Source organism: Rhinolophus hipposideros (genome assembly GCF_964194185.1).
Source record: "Rhinolophus hipposideros genome assembly, chromosome: 4".
Lineage (NCBI taxonomy): Eukaryota > Metazoa > Chordata > Mammalia > Chiroptera > Rhinolophidae > Rhinolophus > Rhinolophus hipposideros.
The window spans coordinates 31,315,517-31,339,949 of record NC_138050.1 but is presented as its reverse complement, the minus strand read 5'-3'; the positions used below and the strand labels follow the sequence as shown (position 1 = coordinate 31,339,949).

The window sequence follows — 24,433 nt, the reverse complement described above, 5'->3', positions numbered from 1 at the left end:
TTTTGTCGTAGATTCATAACGGAAGACTACAATACAAATTTGATTGTGGAAGTGGCCCTGGAATTGTCTCTGTTCAAAGCATTCAAGTCAATGATGGGCTGTGGCACGCAGTGTCCCTTGAAGTGAATGGCAACTATGCTAGATTGGTTCTAGACCAAGTCCATACTGCGTCAGGCACAGCGCCAGGGACTCTGAAAACCCTAAACCTGGATAACCATGTGTTTTTTGGTGGCCACATCCGTCAGCAAGGCACAAGGCATGGAAGAAGTCCCCAAGTTGGCAATGGTTTCAGGGGTTGTATGGACTCCATTTATTTGAATGGGCAGGAGCTCCCTTTAAATAACAAACCCAGAAGCTATGCCCACATTGAAGAATCAGTGGATGTGTCTCCTGGGTGCTTACTAACAGCTACAGAAGACTGCTCAAGTAACCCTTGCCAGAATGGAGGCATTTGCAATCCGTCCCCTACTGGAGGTGAGCTTCATAGAGGTACCACTTTTAAATGTTACATATGTGTGCACATTTTTTTTCTCTTTTTATTTAAATATTGTCAGACATTGTATCCATGTTGGGATTGAGTAGTATGTGTTATAGGAGAGCAGAGCGGGGCTTAGAATTCTTCCCAGAAACCAGGCTGAAGGGAACAGTTTCTGTGCCTGTTGAACTCCTGCAGTCACCTTGCATTGTATTTCCGGATATGTCTCATTCCACACCAGTAACCACTGGCAAGCCACAACTAATTCTGAACTCTTCTTCCAACCACGTAGATATTGACCTGCTGGGATTTAGAATTGGCATTATTTAGTTCTTCCTGAGCGCCCCTTTTATCCAATGACCCAGCACAGAGGGTCTGCTAGTCTTGCTAGCTAGAGATGGGAGTATTGATTTTTCACAGGGCCTGAGACCCTTCCAGAAATGTTGTCATACCTGTCTTGAAGCCCTACATAGTGAGTACTCTGTGGCTTCTGTACCCTGGACCCATTTGTCCACTTATCAGTCATAGAACACGGTTATGAAAATGACAGCCATCCTGCCTGATAAATAGATGGTGTGTAATGGATGAAACAAAAATCGAAATAACCTTTTAATTAAGAGGGATTTCAAAAGACTTTGTTTTCCTGTTGTTTTCTTTGGAATGTGTCTATGCATTCTATATGCCGTGAGTAGGCCAGCTTACCCCAAAGTAATACTGAACAAAAGTTTATGCTGTGCTCCTATTATGTGTCCAAATCGGGTCAGCACGGAGGCTATCCTCATTGTGTCATTAGGGATGACACCGAGAGAGGCATTTGGAAATGTGCTACCATGGTCAACATAGCAGGAGGAAGGGAACCTGACAAGCACATGCCAGCTCCTGAAGCTCCTCACCCAACGAGCCACATTTCTCACCCAAAGAACATCCCACAGCCATGACCAACTTCAGAGGTGGTGAGGAAGTGCAGTGCTACCATCTTCCCCAAGACGGATAGGTGGAAATAGTCTCCACAATGCCTGACTGTCACAGCCTTCACGAAATAAAGGATCTGACATTCTTTTTGCTCCTTTATACAAATTTGAAGATCACCTTTCTTAAAATGGTAGTTTATAGTTTTCAAAGTGCCTTTTCATTTATTATCATCTCATTTAATCTTTAAAAGCTTTTGAGCTGCAAATAAATTGAGATGTTAAGTAATAAGTGTTGTCAATCTAATGGTCACTTTTATCCTGCTCTGTATGGTTAACCTAGTAATTTTGCATAAATTATGATTAAAGCTAATTATGAGTTCTCTCTTTAGCTCTTTGTTCTGGTGATACCAGCGGTAGCTTGTTGATACAGACAACTTTTTATCCAGAGGGAATGGGAATGTTACTAGCTTTTACAGGTCTTGGAGAACTAAATCATCCCTTAAAATTAAAAGTAAAACCCGGTATACTAAGACTTATTTTTGAGTTATTGAATGACAGGACTTTTTTGTTCCTTGTTGTTAATTTAGGTTATTACTGCAAATGCAATGCCTTATACATAGGGACATACTGTGAGGTGAGCGTCAATCCGTGTTCCTCCAATCCCTGCCTTTATGGTGGTACATGCATTGTGGATAATGGAGACTTTGTTTGCCAATGTAGAGGATTATATACTGGTCAGAGGTATGTATAGTTTTCTTAACTTTCATAATTAACTATAGCATTGAAATTTTTTAGAGGTAGTCACGTATGTAAAACAGTTGCATTCATTTGTTAATGTTTTCTGTTTTGCTATATCTGCAGAAGTATTCGGTTTATGCATATTTTTTCCTGATTCTTCAGGTGCCAGCTTAGTCCATACTGCAAAGATGAGCCCTGTAAAAATGGTGGAACATGTTTTGACAGTTTGGACGGTGCTGTCTGTCAGTGTGATTCAGGATTTAGGGGCGACAGGTAACCAGCTTCTTCCAAGATTTATATTTGCTGTCTGTCGTGTCTGTAGTGTCACATGGATTAGTAGATGCAACAAAAACTTCATTAATTTAGACCACGTTGCTTCAGAATTTGATAATTCTCATATTAGCTCCTTGTATAATTTATCTTTTCTTTAAAATAAAAAAAATACTGAGCAGATGAATATAATAATGTTTGAAAACCCCTACCTCTATACTTTAGAGATATTATTTATAAACAAAGAACGTATGGGTTATTGCAAGCAGTAAATACTTGTGGAATGAGTGAGATTATTATGTCTTGTAAAGCAGCTGACTATATGGAGTTGTTACCTATCTTTGAGAGGGATGTTACTGACATTTTTTCTTAATACATATAAATAACTTAACAGCATCTAGAGACCTTTTCCAGCTCTCTCATTATCTTTTGTAATCCTTACCATAATCCTCAGAGGTGATCATTATTTTTCACGGGAGCAAAGGGAGGCACAGAGGAGCCTGTTGTACACTTTAAAAGAGGTGGATTTTAGTTCCAGGTACCATTGCACCTTAGACTTTTCACCAGTTCAGTTGTGTAAGTGCCTAGTGCTGAACATTTAGATGAGCCTCACCATCAGCCTTGGAGGCTTTAAGTGTGACCTGCTTGCAGGTATTCACGCGTGGTTTAGCTCAGGTAGTGGTTGCAGTCTTGAATTTTGCCATCAGTCACATGGTCTTAATCCATAAATTGCCTTTTTCCTAATTCTAGTCAATTAATACTTGATATAATGGACAAAAATGTCTCAATAATCTAATTTTAATGCCGAGTATGGGAGATAGTAAGTAGATACATTTTATTAAAGGAGGAAGGGTTTGAGAAGTGTCAGGTAGATCACAAATATGCCCATTTGGAAAGGCATGAGAGCTGCAAGGTAAGGGGAGGGTAAGGAACTGTGGGAGGGTTTCAACTGGGAGAAACATTTTAAAATGGAAAACAGAGTTTTCTAGCCTTTCACTTGTTTTACAGAACTGTCATATCCCCAAATAGGAAGATTTTCTTGAAAATTTAAGCTAGCCTGTTAGAACAGTTTATAGTATACCATTCATCAAAATGCACCTTCTAAATTTCTAGATCAGAATTAGAAACAAAATGATGGTTAAACTATGAATTTGATATGGTAGTCTGCTGAATCCTAGAAAAATGGTTAAATATTGGCTTGACATCATGTTTATCTCCCAAGTGTTAGTTGAAGGGAGGGAATCCAATGATTAATTACACCACAAAAATATTTTTTTGTTGTAGTTACTGTTGTCGACAGTGTGTTTTCGGTCGTTATCTTGGTTTCATTGTAAATATGTTATCAAGGAGGAATTAGTCTTTCATCTCTAAGAATTATAGGCCTGACATATTCTGACTTACATTGCAGATGTCTTTCCTCATTCTTGGCTTTGTTGGCAGGTGTCAGAGTGACATTGACGAATGTGCTGGAAACCCCTGCCGGAATGGGGCCCTTTGTGAGAACACACACGGCTCCTATCACTGTAACTGCAGCCACGAGTACAGAGGAAAACACTGTGAGGACGCCGCCCCCAATCAGTATGTGTCAACTCCATGGAATATTGGGTTGGCTGAAGGAATTGGGATTATTGTGTTTGTCATCGGGATCTTCTTACTGGTGGTGGTATTTGTCCTCTGCCGCAAGATGATTAGTCGGAAGAAGAAACACCAGGCCAAACCTGAAGACAAGCACTTGGGATCAAACACAGCTTTCTTGCAAAGACCGTATTTTGACTCGAAGCTGAATAAGAACATTTACTCAGACGTACCCCCCCAGGTACCTGTCCGTCCTATTTCCTACACTCCAAGCATTCCAAGTGACTCTAGAAACAATTTGGACCGAAATTCCTTTGAAGGATCTGCTATCCCAGAGCATCCTGAATTCAGCACCTTTAACCCCGAATCGGTGCACGGACACCGGAAAGCAGTGGCCGTCTGCAGCGTGGCCCCAAACCTGCCTCCCCCACCGCCTTCCAACTCTCCTTCTGACAGTGACTCCATCCAGAAGCCTAACTGGGACTTCGACTACGATAGTAAGAACCACTTTTTTCCATCTCAATTACATGTCACTGAGATGGACGAGGAGGGTAAAAGTTCTGCCAGAGCTCCTGCTTGTTCAGGTCAAAATGTGGAGTCGTTGTTAGTGATAAATATGCCGCGACTCCAAAGGCCTTGGTGATGATGTGGTAAACCTTTTCCGATGCCAGGGATCCTGGCTGAGCATCGTGGCTGTGATATTATTCTAATTAAGGAATTCAGTCAGGTCACGTCCCAGTTAATGCGGAAAGATCATTTCAGTTTTGTAATTGATACGGGTTCTCAACTGTAATTTGGGGGGCTTTTTATGATTAAAAAAATCGGAAGGGCATTGCTATAGTTTTTTGTTTTTTTAAAAACATGGCTGGAATAAGTGATGGTATTTAATAGTAGTGGCCTAACGTCTATTTGATGCTTTTAAAAAGAGCCATATACACCATCTTAAAACAAAATTTCGATTCCCCATATTGCCTAATGATACCCATGGGCAGGTTTATGAAGGATTTCTATTCTGTGACGCTGCAAGAGTATTTGTATGTTTTTGTTTGGGGTTTGGGGTTTTTTTGTTTTGTTTTCCACATGTTTATCTTCTCTGTTCACTTGTTTTATTAAATAAGCCTCAAGACAGCCTTGGTGTCATGCTTTGGGTCAGGGAGCAGCAGCAGTGAACAGGGGCCTCACCCTCACAGAGCTCAGTTTGCCTGTTGTCTCTTCCTTTTAGCTAAAGTAGTGGATCTGGACACCTGTCTCTCCAAGAAACCCCTGGAGGAAAAGTCTTCTCGTCCCTACAGTGCCCGGGAAAGTCTGTCTGAAGTGCAATCCCTTAGCTCCTTTCAGTCTGAATCGTGTGAAGACAATGGTGAGTAGACAGAACCGTGAAACGTTGTGGTTGCTCGCTTACTGTTCATCACGCTGTTCACTGATGTTATGTAACATCCTAGAGGCACCCCGGTGCCCTTGTTACGTCTCAACATGTTTCCACCTCTTCCCTTGGCCCACTGTGCTACAGTGCCCTGGACATGCTTGCATGAACATCTGCTGGGGAAAATATTTAAAATATTCCTAATGGATACGTATTCGAACTGTAGCAACTTCTCAGTAATAGGGAAGAAAATAGAACTAATTGAAAGATAATTTTTACCTTACTGGCTAATCCTGTATTGACTTTTTTTTTTTTTTTTACAACAGAAAATATTATAGAAGTTGTGTGGGTTTTTAAAAAATCTTTATAACAACTTTCTTGAGCATGCAAAACAACACTCATTTACTCACTCCCGTACTCTCACACCCCTAAGAGGAGACACCATAGTCTGCAGTGTTCAACTTCAGTAGCATCTTTGGTATTACAAGGTTTTATTTGTTTCTTCTCCGACTGCCCCCACGGCCTCAGCTCCCATTTGGATCAGAGCGTACTGACTGAGAGCGCAGTTTAAGAGATGGCTAGTAAGTTTGATTATCTTTCTAATGAAGAAAGTTTAACAGTGGGATCTTTGATGCCATTTGTGTTTATCTGATTTCCCTAGGGTTAAATTGCATTGATAACCAGCTTCTCTGTAGTAACACGCACCAGTCGAGAAACTTGTCAATGTTCAGTAACACCACAGTACAGTGAGATTTTAGTACAAATTTTCAAATTTCAGAATTAGTAAAGTTGACTTTTTTTTTGCATAAAAATGTAATGTGTTTAAATATTTCAAATATTTTATTGGTGGAAAGAAATAACCCACTAATAATTATTTGTTTCTAAATCTGGAGTAATATAGCCCATAATATATCACAGAATCCTTTTCCAAACTAAAGAGAGTCATAAATATGTTCTATTCATTTCTGATTTCAAGCATGTTATGTATAATATCAAACATGCCTGTGTTTATTATTTAGTGATGGAATATGTGAACATAGCTTTGCTTATTAAACCAATAACCATTATTTCTTTCATTAGGTTTAATTCTAAAATGTCATTCTTGTCAGTTTATGTAATAATTTATAGTTTGATCCCTAAACGCTCTTTATAAATACATTTCAGAATTCGGTCAGTGTTTTTTTCCTAATTCTTTTTTCTGAAGCATCATTCTTTTTAATACTCTAAAATACTTTTAATAAATTATGATCAAATTAGTTATGAAAATTAATTGCCAGATAATACAGTGTGAGATAAAAACACATCCATGAGTTTGTATTTTCATCTTTATCATAACTTTTATCATTATCAGTTGAAAATTAAAGTCTGTATATAGAGTCTGTATTTAAATTATATTTTTAGTTTTTTAAGGCTGTTGTAACAGATTACTACAAACATAGTGGCTTAAAATAAGATAAATAATTATAGTTCTGTGGTTTAGAAATCCAACACTTGTGTCAGTAGGTTAAAATAAAGGTATCAGCAGGGCTGTTTCCTTTCTGGAGACTCTAGGGAGAATTGGTTTCCTTACCATTTCCAGCTTACTGAGGCTGCCCCCATTCTTGGCTCATGGCTTCTTCCTCCATCTTTCAAAGACGACAACATTGCATCTCGCTGGCCATTCTTCCGTAATCACATCTCCCTCCAACCACAGCTGGAAAGGTTCTCTCCTTTCAATGTCCCTTGTGATTACCTTGGGCCCACACAGATAATTCAGGAAAATCTCCCCATCTCAAGATCTTGAACATAATCACATCGGCAAAGTCTCTCTTGCTAGGATGGTCGCATAGTCCCAGGTTCCCAGGATCAAGACGTGGATGTCTTTACGAGCCATCCTTCTGCCCACCACATGCGTACTTATTTATCTTGGCATAAATGCTTTAAGACAATCCAGTACACAAACGACAAGGGAATTTACACAGGAACCAGCCAGGCAGACAGTCTGCATTTTTGTGCTGGTATGTTAGCTTACCAGCTGTTAATCCGTCTACAAAAAGACAAGAAATTTGGGCTGGGAGTACATAGAACAGAGACAAAGCCAATTTTTTGTATTTATATTGCATATTTTACCTTATTATGTAGCTCTTTAAATTTCTTTTTCCTTGAACAATATATGAGTTTATTAAACGGACCCAGAAGATTGTCTTAGCAAGTTTTTACTCTTTGAATGTGAAGTCTTTTGCCCATGAGATGCTAAAATAAGGATTGTTTTGTCATGATTTGATCCATAATTGTAATTCTGAAAAAAATTATAGCTAAATTTTTTTCCCTAAATTACAATATAATATGGTGACTCTATTCCTTTAATTGATAATAACAAATATGTGGCTTAGTCAGAAAAATCTCTTGAGGTATATACCTAACAGAAAGAGTGCAGGAGTCGTGCATAATTATATTGGGTAGTTCTTTTAAAGTATTCAGTTCACATACGTATTTAAATTATGAGGTTTCTACCTCATAATAATTATATAAAGAAGTCCTATTTAATGCACTGTATTTGAACTAACTGAAGATTTTCCTAATTTACTCCTTTTGTACCTTTTTACAAGCTTCCATAGTGACTGTCATACACCTTGTCAGTGCCGTAGTTGACACGGTGACTAACGAAGGTATAGTCACAATGTGTGTGTTTTGTGTTCGTGTTACAGTAGCTGTCACTAGAGTAGCACTTTTGCGTATTGTCATGTTGTAAACAATCATTGGTGGTTTTGAAGGGGCTGAGTACTTTTATTTTGTGCAGGTATGTGTATTCATAATCCAGATCCATTGCAAAAATATTTTCAATCGGTGTTATGGTATGTCTTTGTTTTGCCACTCGTAGTAAATTTATACAGACATCAGAAGTAACCCTTAGGATCCTGACAACCTGCCTTTACACAGTATTTGGAAGTTTAGAAGTAATTCTGACTACGTAAAACTTTTTTAAGTGTAGTAAAATCCTCTTCGTATGAATAAGAATAAGATTAAATAATACACAGCTGACTCTTCACTTTTGGATTTTCCCCTATGTCTAACCAAGGGAAATGGTAGAACATGGCAGAAGGTAGTTTTTCATATTTGGTTCAGTGAAAAATCATTTAAAATGATGTTTTAGTTGTTTTGTACATCTGAAACTAATAGAATGTTGTCTGTCAACCGTAATTGAAAAATAAGTTTTTAAAAATTAAAAAAAAATAAAGTTTTACATATCTATTTAAAATTATAAGGCAAGGAATTGACCACCTGCCTTAAATTACTTTAAATTAAACAAGCCCATTATTAGTGTGCTGACATTTGAGTAATCACAGGTGAATTGCACAGGATAGTAGTTTTTAAACTATAAATCCAATTGTCTGGAGAGCTTGTTAAAAGCCAGCCTACTGACTGGTCCCAGCACTAGTTTCTGATTGAGTAGGTCTGGGTTGGGCCCTGAGAATTTGAATTTCTAAGAAGTTCCCAGTTAATTCTAATCTCTAGGGATCATACTTAGAGAACCAGGGGCATAGACCACCAAGAGTACATAAACTTACGGGACCCTCTTTGCTAGGACATATACTCGTATGTTTGTGAGGATTGAGGTGAGAAGGATGAGAAGGTGAGAAGGATGGTTTTCTGCCAGATTTATAGGATGGGGCAAGGGTGAGGTGAGGTTTCAGTGTTACTGATCAGTTACTGATGAGACTTACCCTTATTTTCCTGAGAAATAGCAGGTTTTTGTTTGGTGAATCAGAAAGTAATCTGTATTTTGTGTAGTGAATTTTAGTTTTAACATGAGAGTCTAATATTTTAAATATTGATAGTTTAAAGAAGCAGAATTTAAACGGTTCTTTTTTTGCAATCTCTGTCACTGAAAAATATTTTTGGTGTATTAAGAAATACAGATTGAATTAATATTGAAAGCTAGCTTAAATTTTAAGAATTATTGAGTGCCCATTTAGTAACAAAAATTGTCAGTCCTCTTTTTAAAAAAGAATGACTACATGTTTAACAGACTTTTAAGAAAAGTTCTACAGATACATGTTAACTCAATACTGGCTTATTCATTTTTTTGGAACCACCACAGTCTTTTCAATTTTTGATTTAAAATCCTAGAAGAGAACCATCAGTCAAATCTTATTTGTTCCAAGTTACTTTATTACATGGATTTTCAAGAACATTGTAGAATGCATAGAAAGCATTTAGAAAAATTACTAAGGTAACCATATTTCTCCTATGATTATAACTTTCACAGTAATAAAAATCATGATGATAACTTGACCTACGTTATCTGACTTAATGCTCATAATAACTGTAAGGGATTTCCACCTCCATTTCAAAGATAAGAACCCGAAGTTTAGCCAGAGTAAGCAGCCTGCCCAGGGTCATGTGACTTAACATGTGCTTTCTCTGACTTCATGCCAGGGTTCTGTGTATAAAATGAGAGCTCTGAAAGCGTGAGTGTAATTACAGATTTGGGGCGGGCTGCAGAATAAATGCAGCTGATGGTCTCACCAAGAAAAGGTGAACACTGTAAATATCACATCATACACAAAGTGGGCAAGGTTTGGAGAGATTTTTCTTTTAGTTATTTACAAGTATCTAAGTTCATTTGTCAGTATCTGTGAGTTTAAGGTATATTTGAAGGCTGTAAATGTACTCTAAAGTAGGTGTGTATTACGTAGCTTTACATGTATTTGGAGTATTACCTAAGTATCTAATGCTACCAAGTCTTAGGAAAAAAAAATGACTTTATAGTGTTTCTTAGTGAAATGAAGGTGTAATTTAACTTATCAATTTACATTTTATTAGAGCCTATATACTGTATTTTAATTATGGCTAACAAAATTCTGTATTTTCAGGTTTAGATTGCCAGAAACAAGGAAAACAAAGTGAAATAATGTCTGAGTGTTCCAGCAGAGTCTCTAATTCATTGTCAGTCGTCTTTTCCCTCCATTCTCATGTCCCATTGTGTTGGTGCTGCGTAAATTTCTCACCCATTTAGAATTTTCATAGCTAAAGGCTTCAAGGCATGGTCCATGGCTGACTGGGCCTTTATAAACAGTTTGCATTGTATTATGTACTTATCTTTATTGCCTTTTGAGCCGTCTGTTTTAATTATAAATGTTTTCTTTTCTCTCTACTCTGCCATCCAAAGAGTCTTTGGCTGCTCCTGACCTCAGCAAATCAAGAGGTGACTTATGCATGCCAGTTGTTGATTGATATTCACTAAAAAAAGTTGGTAAAGATTTCACCCCAGTGCTGACGTGCTTCACTTGCTCACCGGGTGGATGCTCCAGTAACCAAGCACACCCCTGTTCATGTACTGCGTCCTAAACGTGGGCTGTCTCACCTTTTCCTGTCGGTCCAAGGATTTCGATTATCCAAAGGGAGGGAAAAAAAACTATCCCTAAATTGGGACTTTAAAAAAAAATAATAATTATACTATCATATTGTCTAAAATGATCTGTAGTCCTTGTACAACTCACACAAATTGATTGTTGCAGTCTATCAACAATGTATTACATTTTTCAGTGTTTGGTTGCATTTTGCTTGATTTGGAAGCATGCTTTGATACACACCTATATTAATGTAGTTCATTGTTTTTCTTCGGGCTAATGAAAAATAGTATAATTTTTAATATTAATCCTACTGTATGATTATAAAGGAATTTATTTTTTAAAAATTTAGCATGCTAAAGATTGCTTTTACTATTTTAAAAAGTTGTATTAGTATTTTTTTAATAACAAGTAGTTAGTGCAGATCAAGTGACATCTGATATTTTATTAATACTATATAGAGACTTCTTTCTGAAAGGACAGAACATTTTTACTAATGTCCTGAGAGCGAACTAATATTCTTCATTTAGAGCAGTGGGTTCTAAATTACAGAAGGAAAGCTGAAAGGATGGCTGGAATCATTTATAAAATGTGCATGTAATTTGGCTGCTAGCATACTGCTTCTGTTTAGAACTCTCCATTTCCTTGTATATTAGGTACTGACACAAAACTCTAAGTCCACATTTTAGAAATTGAGCCTAGAGGTTCTCAAAACTGGGTCGGGGTTGGGGGATGTCTTCAAAGCAAAGACCAAGGGTGTTTCCAGATGGTGAGCTTATATGTGTTGTGAAGCCTTTGCACCTTTGTGTGATGTACTGAGCTCTTCTTCCATGGCACGGATGCTTGGCGGGAAACACTGAAATCTGTCGTTTTCTCTTGTACACAGGGTATCACTGGGACACATCGGATTGGATGCCAAGTGTTCCTCTGCCAGATATACAAGAATTCCCTAATTATGAGGTTATTGATGAGCAGACACCCCTGTACTCAGCAGATCCAAATTCCATCGATACAGACTACTACCCTGGGGGTTATGACATTGAAAGTGACTTTCCACCACCACCAGAGGACTTCCCTGCACCTGACGAGTTACCGCCATTGCCTCCAGAGTTCAGTGATCAGTTTGAATCCATACACCCTCCTAGAGACATGCCTGCTGCAGGTAGTTTGGGTTCTTCGTCGCGAAACCGGCAGAGGTTCAACTTGAATCAGTATCTGCCCAATTTCTATCCCGTCGACATGTCTGAACCTCAGAAAACAGGCACTGGTGAGAATATTCCTTGTAGAGAACCCTACGCTCCTTACCCGCCAGGGTATCCAAGGAACTTTGACGCCCCCACCGTTGAAAACATGCCCATGTCCGTGTACGCTGCCACAGCTTCCTGCTCCGATGTGTCAGCGTGCTGTGAAGTGGAGTCTGAGGTCATGATGAGTGACTATGAGAGTGGAGACGATGGCCACTTCGAAGAGGTGACGATTCCTCCGCTAGATTCGCAACAGCACACGGAGGTCTGACATTCAAACTCCCCCCAAAGTGCCTGGACTTTAATGAACCTAGAGATTATATGAATGATCTTCTGCATTGTTCTCTGTAGCAGTGCTTTAGCGCTTTTCTTCGGTGAGCTAACGTGGGCATGGCTGCACTGAACCCTGCGCCTCTTGACATCTTAGCCATTTCCAGTGTCCTACTGTAATTGGAGCAGATTTATTTTGGCTGTGCCATTTCTGAACTTTTTTTTTGTATTTACATTTGTCTCTGTTAAAATAATGAAACAAAATCAGTCCTGCCATCCTGTTAGCATGATTCATGTATTTATATAGATTTGATTATTTTAAATTTCCTGTCCCTTTTTTTTGTTGTTGTAAATTTTATGTACAGATTTGATTTTTTTCATAGTTTTAACTTGTTTTTCCATTTTGGTGGTGTTAGTGTCATTACCTAGCACCCTGATCTTTTAATATAACCAGGGTTTCATTGTATGTCCCTTTTCACCGAAGTTTGACATTTCATTAATACATTTCAATGTAGTCATTCATTTCTAGCTGTACATAGAATGGAAAAAGATCAGATCCATGACATGTCTTAAATGGGTTGTTGTATTTTAGAATTATAAACATTTTTCATTATTGGAAAGTGTAATGGGGACCTTCTGCATACCTGTTTAAAACCAAAACCATCATGACACAGTTTTTATAGTGTCTGTATATTTGTGATGCAATGGTCTTGTAAAGGTTTTTACTGAGAACTACCATTAGCCAGCCTTTCTTACTGACAATAAATTATTAATAAAATACTTTAGCTTTACTGCCTATTTTTCTTCTGTACTTATACTCCTGTTCTGGATTCAGTTAATGAATTAAAGAGAAGGATGGATGGATGAGTAGATGGAAGGATGGATATAAAAATAGCTTTTTGTGGTTTAAATGTGAAATCTCTCCAGTTACCAAAACCAGGTGATACTTACAGATGGAGCCACTAGGTGGCAGTATATGGTTACGTGAAACTGCTCAGAACTCCAGGTACAAAGGTAAAAAACTTACATAATAAATATTTTCTAACTAAAACTTCAAAAAAGTTTGCCTTTATACATTTTTTTAATTTATTATTATTTATTGGCCATAATTTAAATGATTTTACGGTTTTCACCCATGATTTATGTCAAAAATAAAGTTTTTATGTAGCATTTCATCTTTCTGTTGTCAAAGAACACATCCTACTTCTATATGATTTAATGTGAAACCCAGAAGCTATTTCCCATGAGTATTTATACAGTCAAATTCATCCATCCATCTAACAAATACTTATTCAGTATCTTCTATGTGCCAGCCACTGTGATATAAATTACAAAAAATCAAGTGTTCTCAGAACTTTGGAAAAATACTTTTTCCCTATAAGTAAATGCCTTCTTTAATTTTATCAAATATACAAACACAGACACACAGTTTAAACATCAAAGACATAAAATATGTACAGCCAAAAAAGGGGGAATCATATTTTCTATAATCACAGCTCTTCAAGCTGTTTTTTCCTTTCATGTTTTTAAGCATATCTTGTTTATTTCATGAGTCACTAATTTTAGGAATTGCCTATTGACTCAGCACGATATTAGAGGAAGACCACATCACCTAACAAACCTATTAGTCTCTTGTTATCCTTTCATTAGTAATAGCATAATTTTTTGATTAATCCATATATAGTGTTTTCATTGTTTTGATTATAAAGATATTCACTGTTGAGCTCTAAATAGTATATGATGTTCATTTGGATTTACTTTACAACTTTTTCTTAAACAAGTTTTTAAAAAAATTATGACCCATTAATTTATTCAAAAATACTTTTTGGTCACGTACCACGTATTACATGAACAGACTGATAAATTCCCTACCTTGGGTTTTACATGGCAGGATAAGTGGGTGGCAGGAGCAGATGGCTAATAAATAAAATACGTCTGGAGTGATGACTACTAAAGAGAAAATTTGGTATTTGGGAAGAAATGTGTGATGGGTGGAGGATAGGAGGTTAAAATTTTGATAAGGGGTAATGCTGTATGATTATCTGGGAAGTGAGCATTCGAGGCAGAAGAACAGTTAATATAAAAGCCCCGAGATTGCAAAGTTGAGAAAAGGGGAGACAAGTGTGGCATTTCATGGATTTGTCAGATGTCTCTCAGTATATGGTCAAACTATTAAAAAATTGTTGCTATTATCTGTATGTCTTTCTTTGAAGTATCTCAGTTTTTCCAGAGGAGAGACCTTCCATTTCCTGCTTGGGAAATATTGTTGCTCTTATTTTAAAGTTGGCTAGATAAGAAGACTGGCTGCATAATATTTCATAGTACGGATTTATAACTTAGGTATTATCTATTTTGCTACTTTTAAGATGTTTTCAAAATTTCACAGCAATCTCAACATTAACATCTTCATACATTCATTTTTTGCTCCTCTTGAGGACAGATTTCTAGATATGGGTTATTTGTTTTCAAATACTGCATATAACAACAAAATTCTAAAACTACAACATAAAATTTGGAACTTTTATAGGCATTGTGCTTACATTTCCTTAACATCAATGGCGTGTCCTGCTCTGATATTGCTATGGTAATATTTTGCCTTTTCCATGTCATAGTATATGTAGAAGATAATATTTTGGTGGCACGGTGGCATGAAGGGACAAGGCTGCTTTAAACCAGAGGTTCCAGCTGCGTATTGTCATGTCCCGGACAACTGCCCAGAGGGCTGGAGGATTGGCACCTCTGGAAAGCAGCTCTGGCATCGAGATCTCTGGATAGTCTGCTCTCTTGTCTTGTGAATTCATTCTATGAAAAATAGTCTGGACAAGAACCAGATCATCCTCGGAAAATTAGCTTTTCGATTCAATTTTCAATGACTTCATACAAATGTAAAATTTAGGTCTGTAACCTATCAGACCTGGAAAATTATTCCACCTCCTCATTCACTGCCTCCCACCCAGTCTTTTAGTTGATGGGTTCCCCTTTGCTACAATGTCCACTTTCACCCAGCTTGCTGAATCTGCTCAGTCACTTTTTGAAGGTCAATGTGGGCTGCTTTTTCTCTCTTGCAGACTGGCTTTCTGTGTACTTTCTGATTGCTTTTCATCAAAGGCATTAGGTTCAATTTCAATTAGTGCACCAGCTAAGAGAAAGAGTTGTTTGTCAGAATTTAATTTCCTCACCAGCAGTTTACCGCCTCTAGTGCAAACAGAATGAACCCCTTGAAAAGAATGACAAGTATTTCCCCCCCCAAGAAAACCTCTGCTTGTGTGAATACTTAGGTAATTAAAGCGCTTGTCACTGTGCTGTTAGAAAGTGTGGCCATACAAGAGGCTACATTTTCAAATTATGCTAAACATAGAGGAGGAAGAAAATGTGTTACACATTTGAGTGAAAATGTCATTGTACCAAATATATCTTGGAAAGAGCTAATTGTGCAGGGTCGACATGGAAGAGATGATAAATATGAGCTCAGTGATTGTAGATCGGAGCCATTATCCAATCATCTCAAGGGGTAAAATGAAATTCTCAAAATGTCTGATGACTATTGCTTCAATTCATCTTAATGTTTATGGATATACCTAACAGTTTGGGGATAAGGGAGAATATAGGGAAAGAAACAGATCTATCTAAAGGGTGTGTCATCCCCCTCATGCCTCTCTCAAAGACTTTTGATAAAGTATCAAATTTGCAGTGTTAGCCCACCTGCAATTTGGGGTTACAAACATACATTTTTAAATGCTCTTACGGTTTCTATTTTTATTTTTTTTTTTACCTTAAAGAGTGTTTTTCCCTTCTTTCAAAAGTATACTTTAAATATTTTAAGATGGACAAAATGAAATTTTATTCATAAACCTTATTAAAAAGATACTTCTAATTAAACTGAATGTTCAAATGCAAAAAGGTTCTCCAACTAAAATCCCGTAATGGATTGAGATTGTTTTTAATAATTATAAGCTCTCAAAAATGCTGAGTTTTTACTTCTCACGGGGAATTTCACAAAATTTAAAAATACCCTCAGGTCATTTGTCACTGCAGTTCTTAATATTTCACTTCCATGCCACAGCTTGGAATCATCCCACGCGTCGGGAGATGTCCTCATACTGAGCGACAAGGCGAGGTTTGTTCTTCACTAGAAAAAGAACATTGTGGAGTCTGTGCACCAGGCTGAACTTTAGGAGCTTGAGCTACATAATTCTGACAACTGTCCTGGAGGGGAGTATCTAGTCCTATCACCCCCATTTTATATAAGGGAAACGGAGACATTTGTCCCTGATGACAAAGCTGGCAAGTGGCAAAGCCCCCTTCTACCTTGGGGTCTGACGCCGGAGCCCACTCTCCTTACCAAGCCCTCTGTGGCACCCAACATGAGCCCTGCTTCATTCCGGTGGACGGTCTGTGACTGGATCGGACAGGAGTTCACCCCCCTGCCTCTGTAGCTGTGCAGGCTTCAGGTTCACTTGGCTTCATGGATCAAATTCAGTCCATTCTATAATAACTTGGCAGGAGAACTGCTTTTTAACGCCAGGGACCTTCGGGACACAATCTCAAACTCCCACACCTTCAGGTATCAGTGGAAGGTAGAGGTTGCAGCTTTTGAGTCACAGACCTGAGTTCAAAATTGTGCCCTGCCACTTACCAGCTCTCTGATAGGGAAATAACTACTGAACTTCTCCTACTTTCCTCAGCTCGAGAGGAGGTGGACTAGTACCCCACAGAAATTGTGTGGAATCAATACGAATGACCTGAATGAGAGCGGCTGTCACTGAGAGCTCATTACACTCCAAGCATTTTGCATCCAGCCAGCGACTCTGTTTATTACCTCCATTTTTGAGATCAGGAAACTGAGGCACAGAGAACATAACTTTCTAAAGGTCACACTGCAGATCAGTTTTGAGACTGAAATTCAAAGTCCTGACTCTGGCCTCAAAGCTTCTTCCCACAGACCAACACAGCAGTTTGGACACATAGTGAAAGTTCAATAAATGCTTTGTTGTTACTATTTTTTCCCCTCCTTCCCATCCCAACCTTCAAATATGCATTTTAAGAGTCTTATTATTTTTTAAATGTATCCTCAGGAAGTTTAGTTTTAACCCAGAGCAGTTTGGGCACAAAGTAGAAGTCAGTAAATGCTTTGTTGTTATTACTATTTTTTTCCTCCTTCCCATCCCAACGTTCAAGTATGCATTTTAAGAGTCTATTGTTTTTAAAATGTATCCTAAGAAAGTTTAGTTTTAAGTGCTCCTACAGAATAAGCTGTAATTCACAGAAGTTTCCTAAACTAGTTTAAATCACTTGAGAAATTGACTCTAATCCAGAAGAGTTTGGGTCATTTGAAGATTTCTCGTTTTCTACCAATTCAGTGCGTTCAATACTGGAGACTTTGTGTGACGTGGGGGAGCAACGAAGTCTGAAGGTGCTACTTTTGCTCTTTACTTATCTAAAAATTATTTCTGAGTATCTATTGTAGTCAATGAATGCCAGAAGCATATGTGCCATTAGGTGAAGGGTGAACAGGATCAAGTCTGTGCTCTATAGGAGGAATAAGGTGACTGCGTCCCGAGTCAAGTCCACACCTTGTTCTTCCACCCTGCTTCATTTAACAAAACAAAACTAATACTCTCGGTTTCATCTTGGTTCCAAGTACTGTGCTCCTGAGGCTAGCTGTCCCTCCTATCATCCCGCCATTCTTTGATGCACTCAGTTCAATTCATTTTGTGGGTTGCAGGAACAAATATGTGTGTCGTCTCTACCCTTTGCTACACGCTGTGCACCTAAAAGTGAACAAAACTTGCTTATGAGCTGTCAAGGCCTTTGAGAAAAAGTATATCAGTGTGGTCAAGGGTTGTGAGTTAAAAAGCAATACATTTAATAAAAACTGAACTATGATCTTTAGTGCTCTTTCCCCCCATACCTTAAAAGGCTCTAGTATATGTGACTGCTGAAATAACAGATGTTTGGAGTGACAGAGAGTAAATCAAAATCAGAAAGCTTTTTCTGATTACTCAGGAGTTTTCCGTGTTAACTCAAGACTCCAGCAGTGTGACTCTGATTCAGTCCTGCGTACCTGTAGCACCTCAGGAATGACAGTAATTGGGGGCAAAGGGGTTATTTGTAAGTAATTTGCAGTTAAAGACATAATAAAAAGCACAACTTCTCCCCAAATGGATTGCTGATGCTCTCCTTCCTTCACAAAAGGAAATAGATACATAGAGTGAAATCTCTTCCCCTTCAGTCAACACATATAATGCAGGCAGGTTGAAGTGCCCTCCAGATTGGAATGGTAATGCGGTCAAAAAATGGAAAGGGAACTCTGTGTCACTCTGAAATCATTTGTAATCCGTTTGCATTTATCAAGTATCCTTCCCCAGTACACATACAGGCACGGGCACACACAGCCATTTCAATGTGTGTGTGCGTGTGCTTGTGTGTGTGTGTGTGTGTGTGTGTGTGAAAACTTATTTACACAATCATACTTCCTGGGTTACTACTTTCTGACTTATGAAATTTCTCAGAAGTGCTCAGTAAATATTGGCTGTGCAATCACTAATGGAATGCAGCGCAGGGCCCTGATACTATGTTTCCCCCAAAAAAAGACCTAGCAGGACAATCAGCTCTAATATGTCTTTTGGAACAAAAGTTACTACAAGACCCAATCTTATTTTACTATGATATAAGACCCGGTCTTATATAATATAGAATAGAGTAGAGTAGAGTAGAGTAGAGTAGAGTAGAGTAGAGTAGAGTAGAGCAGAATAGAATAGAATACCGAGTCTTATATTAATTTTTGCTCCAAAAGATGCATTAGAGCTGATGGTCCAGCTAGGTCTTATTTTCGGGGAAACACAGTACAAGCTGGTGGAGGTCCCCTGGAGAAACCTGATTCCTGATTAGATCAAGAGGACTGACATCCCTCTCTAAGGGTTTAAGACGAGGTCTTAGCTAGGAACTCCTGGCTCATCTCCCGGTGTTACACTGAGAAAGAACCATGTGGATCAAATCCTTGACAAGGCCCTGTTGTTGCTTTAGGCATTCTTAATGGCTGTGGGGATGTGTGTGTGTGTGTGTGTTTGCACTCCACTTTATCATTTTATTTGAGTATAACAGGCAATATTCAAATTTATTTCTTTGATTGTAGCATCTTCTCCCCTCAACAGCAGAAACATATAAGATGTTTTAATGCATTTAGCTTTTGTGTGTGGTGATTTTTTTGAGGGACGGCAAGTACATTTATAAAGAAATTAATGAGGCAATTTCTCACCTTTGCTCGCCAAACAGATCCCTGTCCAGCAGACTGAACACATATCCCTGTCCTTCTGTGTCAACCTTATTTCTTTCCCGGCACATTTGATAATGGACCCCCCCCCGTTTTTGAAACGGCCCCACACCCATCTTTTCTGTTTATCCAAATCCTTATATATTCCTACAATTTGGGGAAAGTTTCGTTTTTTTTCAGTCTTATGAAGCTTTTCACTTCATCCTTGCTGTTAGAAATATTATTATAATGTGTATTTGGGAATTTAATCATGAATTCACTGACATTTTTTTTTCTGTTCTCAACTTTCCAAAGACGCTCAAGAGACATAGATAGAGCACAGCACCTCACACTGTAGCTATCCCCATGGGGTGAGCTGGGTGGCCCCTCTGAATAAAAAAGGAAGACTCAGGGCGTCTGGCCAAACCAACCCCTCACACACAAATTTCAATCCAGGTGGTCTGTTTTTATACAAGCACCTACTTTTCCCTTTATTCCACTGATTTCCAGCAGAATCTTGAGTACATTTATTTTATAATTGTCACCACAGTGCATACAGTAGGCTAATAACTGAACTGTTTTTGTCATGTATTTTCATGCGTATCGATGAGAAACTTGAACTATTCCTAATGTTCCTTACACTATTTATTTTCTTCTATAAGCAATATTTTACTGGAAACCTTGTGAATAATAAACATTAATGAATAGTAAAAAGTTATTTATTTTATGGTATGTTAGCCTGAAATTAGGATATGTGTATTTAGTGAAAATGTATATACTCTAAATAAAACTTAAATTCCTGAATTGCATTGGTTTACATCTTCTAGAGTTATGTGATGTCTTCTTACATCATGCAAAGAAATAAAATACATATCAATTAACCTAATAATGCAATATAAAAATTCCTTGAGTGAAAAATAGATTTACTCCTTTTTGCTATTGACTGGAGAAATAAATACAGAGAAAAATGTTTCATGACTTGAGGGTGACAAATGCATTAAAATCCATTATTCTGACAAATAGCATTTTTCTGATAAATTACAAGTTTCCAAACATGATGAAAGACATAATTTCATAGAAATTATGTTATCTTAAAGCCACCAGACAATAATAGATTCCCTTATTCTCTCATTTCATCCAACAAATAATTGTTGGTGTCTACTGTGTACCAGATACTGTGTTCAGTCCTGGGGCTGCTTCCCAGTCTTGCAGTGGGATTCCAAAATGGAGAGGTAGAGGACGGCACGCGGTAGGCATCAGGATAAATGACACACAGTGAACTGGACGAGCAGGAAGGAGGAAAGTATAACCCAGACACCATCATATTGGAAATTAGGTTTCAACATAGGAATTTTGAGGGAATGCAAACATTCCATCTATGACAAAGTCTATTTTGTCAGATATCAATATAGACTGCATCAGTCTTTGTTTTAAATGTATCTGATATATATGTCTCATCATTTTTATTCGCAACTGTTTTGTTCCTCATGTTTTAGTGAGTTTCATACAAATAGCATAAAGCTTCTTAACCGTTATTTAATCTGAATGTCTTTAACTAGGAAGTTTCATTCCTTTACATTCTGGTTTGAAAGGTTTGTTCTTTTAGCACTTTAAAGATGCTGTTCCAACTTTCTTTTACCCATCATTATTTCAGTGTTATTTAGAATAATGACCCTCCAAATAAGTCCACGCCCTTACCCTTCAAACCTGTGAAAACATTACATTACACAGCAAAAGAGGCTTTTCAGACTTGAGACAGGAGAGATGGCAGAAGTTAAGAGAGATTTGAAGCATGAGTGGGACTTAACCCACCACTGCAGGCTTTGAAGATGGAGGAAAGGGGCCCTGAGTTATGTAATGCAGCCAACCTCTAGAAATTTTGGATAACCTTAGTCTTACAAACTTGCAATCCAAGAAATGGATTGTGCCAACTGCTTGAATAAGCTTGGAAGCAGATTCGTTCCTAGAACCTCCAGAAAGGAACACAGTCTTACTGACCACTTGATGTTGTCCGTGTCGGGCTCTAACAGAGGGCCCAGCTGAGTGGCTCTCTACCTAGACTTCCGGATGATACAACTGTGAAATAATAAATGAGTGTTATTTTTAAGTCTCTAAATTAATTTAATTAAGATAATTTGCTATGACAGCAATAGAAAGCTAATATAGTTTCTGATGAGAATTCAGCAGTTAGTAGGATTAATTGTTCTCCAGTATGTAATTTGTTGTTTTTCTTTTAACACTTTCTATCTTTGGCTTTCAGCTGCCAAGGATGTGGAGCAATGGGAATTCATTCATTGCTGGTGGGAATGCAAAATAGTACAGCCACTTTGGAAAACAGTTTGGTGATTTCTTACAAAACTAAACGTACTCTTACTATATGATCCAGGAACTGGTCCCCTTGGGATTTATTCAAAGCAGTTGAAAATTTACGTCGTCACAAAACCCTGCACATTGATGTTTATTGCAGCTTTATTCATAATTGCCCAAACTTGGGAGGAACAAAGATGCCCTTCAGGTGAATGGATAACTAAACTGCGGTACATCCAGACAACAGAATATTATTCAGTGCTAAAAACAGATGAGCGATCAAGCCATGAAAGGGCATAGAGGAGAGTTAAAAGTACATTACTAAGTGAAAGAAACCAATTTGGAAGGCTACAAACTGTAGAATTCCAACTGTATGATATTCTGGAAAAGGCAAAACTATGAAGACTAAAGAGATAAGTGGTTTCTAGAGGCTGAGGGGGAAGGAAGGATGAATAAGCAGAGCACAGAGTACTTTCTCCGCATTGAAAAAACTCTGTGTGACACTATAAAGATGAATACATGTCATTATGCAAGTGTCCAAACCCATAGAAGGTACAATACCAGTGGTGAACCTAATGAAAACTATGATTTGGATGATAATGATGTATCAAAGTAGGTTTATAGACAAATAAAGGTGCCAGTGTGGTGTGGAAGGTAGATAATGGGGGAGATTGTGCATGTAGGACAGGGATATATGGGAAATCTCTGCACTTTCCTTCAGTTTTGCTGTGAGCTTAAGACCGCTCTAAAAAAGAAAATTTATTAACTTAAAAACCCTACTCTTCAACTCATTTAATGTATTTATTATTTCCCCAATTCCTGTCCAATGCTCTCATTTTCTTATGGACTCTCCATTTCATCTTTGTATCTCATCTGTACATCCACAGTGCATGCTGCTTGTGGGGACAGAGTCCCAGAGAGCAGTTTCCAGGCTCTTGACCACACGTGGAAAGGTGCTGGCTCAGGTAGTAGATGGCCATCAGCTGTGACTAGGTGGCCATCAGCTGTGCCTGGTTAGCCATTAGCCACTGATATAACTGCCGTGGCTGAGCTAGCAAGCATGGATTGCAGCTAGCAAGTTGGTTGGTTGGGTGGCAGAGAAGTGGACTGCGGATTGCAGATGGTGTGACTCCTGCTTCCTATATCTCCAATCCAGCCGCCAGCGAAAATAAAATGGTATGAACCCCCAATCCATGGCTCCATTGGTGTTTCTTTTTGGCCTCTCCATATCCTGCGTTCTTATGCCGGGAGCGGGACCAGAGTCCCTGCATGACACTGCTATTTGCAGGTTAAGGACTATGTTTTAAGCATGATGCCAAGTACATAAAATATTTACTGAACAACTACATTAATGAATGAAAGGAAATTGATTTTAATTTAGTACTTTACCGTGAAGGCATGGATATAGGAAAGTTACAAAAGGGAAAGTGGAAGCTGTAGTCACCTGAGACACAGGTGGATTTATGTATTTTCTTGGTAAGTACCATTCTTTGGCTGCTTTATTGGAAAGGTCCAGGCTTGCCTTGCCACATGGCAAACACTTATGGAATGACTCCCAAAGCCTGGTGGCTGGTAGAATTGAGGTTGTAGAATTCGTGGACACTTTCAAAGGTCAAGTGAAGTTATTTTTAAAAGCTATAGGGTGAGTATGTGCCAAACATAGGCTTGGATGTCTGCAGGGAGGGGTTGGCAGGTTTGATGGCTAACGGTGTTTCGGACCTGTACTGCTCTGGGAAGAAATCTCGGAGAGAACTGCCTGAATGTGGCTATAGAAGCAAGGTTGTGGCTAATTTGAAACTTCAGTCCATGATATTTGAAAGCGAAATGAAAAGTTTCTAGTTGCTCTGAATCAGCAGGCTAGTGCAATCTTCTGTCATTTCACACCGGCAACTTCTTCCATTCTTGTTCTGATTACCCAGGGAAGCCAGCGAGGCTGCACAGAAGTTAAGGACAAGAACTTGGAGTCTTAAGGACAGCTTTCGAGAAACCTCAAAAGAAAAGTAGTTGTTGGGAAAGATGATCAAAATTACGGATGACAGTGTGTGTGGGGGAGCGCGGGGGCGGAGCTGGGAAAATGATTTCTGTTTCATGGACAGTGCAATACCTCACTGAGAACGTTCCTTGATTTTTTTTCTTTTTTCCCCCACATCTTACTAGCTATAAGTTAGATACCTTAGATACTCTTTGACTCCCAATTCACAGATAAGGGCACTGGGGCACATGGTGGCTAATGCACGAGCCTCAATCCGAGGTAGGGTTGGAGCCCATGCCGTCTGGCCCTGCTTGGTGAAACGTCCCAGAGCGAAAACACGAGGAAGGGAATCACGACCTTCCCTACGAAGGCTTCTCTGGCCTCACTGCTCCCTTAGGGAGCAGGCGGTTGGGCCCAGGCAACCCGCACGGGGGCGCTGTCCGCACGTAGTGCGGGGCTCCGGTCTGGAGCCCTGCAATCCCAGGAGCCCGAACGGAAGGCTGCCGCCAGGTGTGACTGCAGGGTGTTACGGCTGGGGCTGCAGGTGCAGGGTCCCGCCGAGGGGAGGCGGTGGAGCGCGCAGGGCGGCTACGAAGGAGCAGTTGGGATGGAGAGTGAACGCGGGAAGGCCCGAGGAGCCATACCAGTGTAGGAGCGGGATCACGCCGCCCTCCAGTAACTTGCAAGGGCGCTGGAGCCGGGGTCGCCTTCCCGGGCCGCGCG

At 38.9% G+C, this 24,433-nt stretch overlaps 1 protein-coding gene across 6 annotated transcripts in view; it reads left to right on the top strand.

Moving 5' to 3' along the window:
- The window catches only part of FAT1 (FAT atypical cadherin 1), a 127,041-nt gene extending 112,672 nt beyond the window's left edge, over positions 1–14,369 (top strand). For 2 of the 6 annotated variants that reach the window (XM_081046777.1, XM_081046778.1), the window contains exons 22-29: positions 12–474; positions 1,974–2,127; positions 2,287–2,397; positions 3,835–4,466; positions 5,192–5,329; positions 7,921–7,980; positions 10,485–10,520; positions 11,552–14,369. In XM_081046777.1, the coding sequence (XP_080902903.1) occupies positions 12–474; positions 1,974–2,127; positions 2,287–2,397; positions 3,835–4,466; positions 5,192–5,329; positions 7,921–7,980; positions 10,485–10,520; positions 11,552–12,180 (2,223 nt within the window). In that variant the 3' untranslated portion in view covers positions 12,181–14,369. Of the gene's footprint in view, positions 1–11; positions 475–1,973; positions 2,128–2,286; positions 2,398–3,834; positions 4,467–5,191; positions 5,330–5,860; positions 6,010–7,920; positions 7,981–10,484; positions 10,522–11,551 lie in introns of those variants that run through there. The other 4 variants (XR_013993235.1, XM_081046779.1, XM_081046780.1 and 1 more) reach the window with 4 other exon arrangements.
- Positions 14,370–24,433: the final 10,064 nt, after the last annotated feature.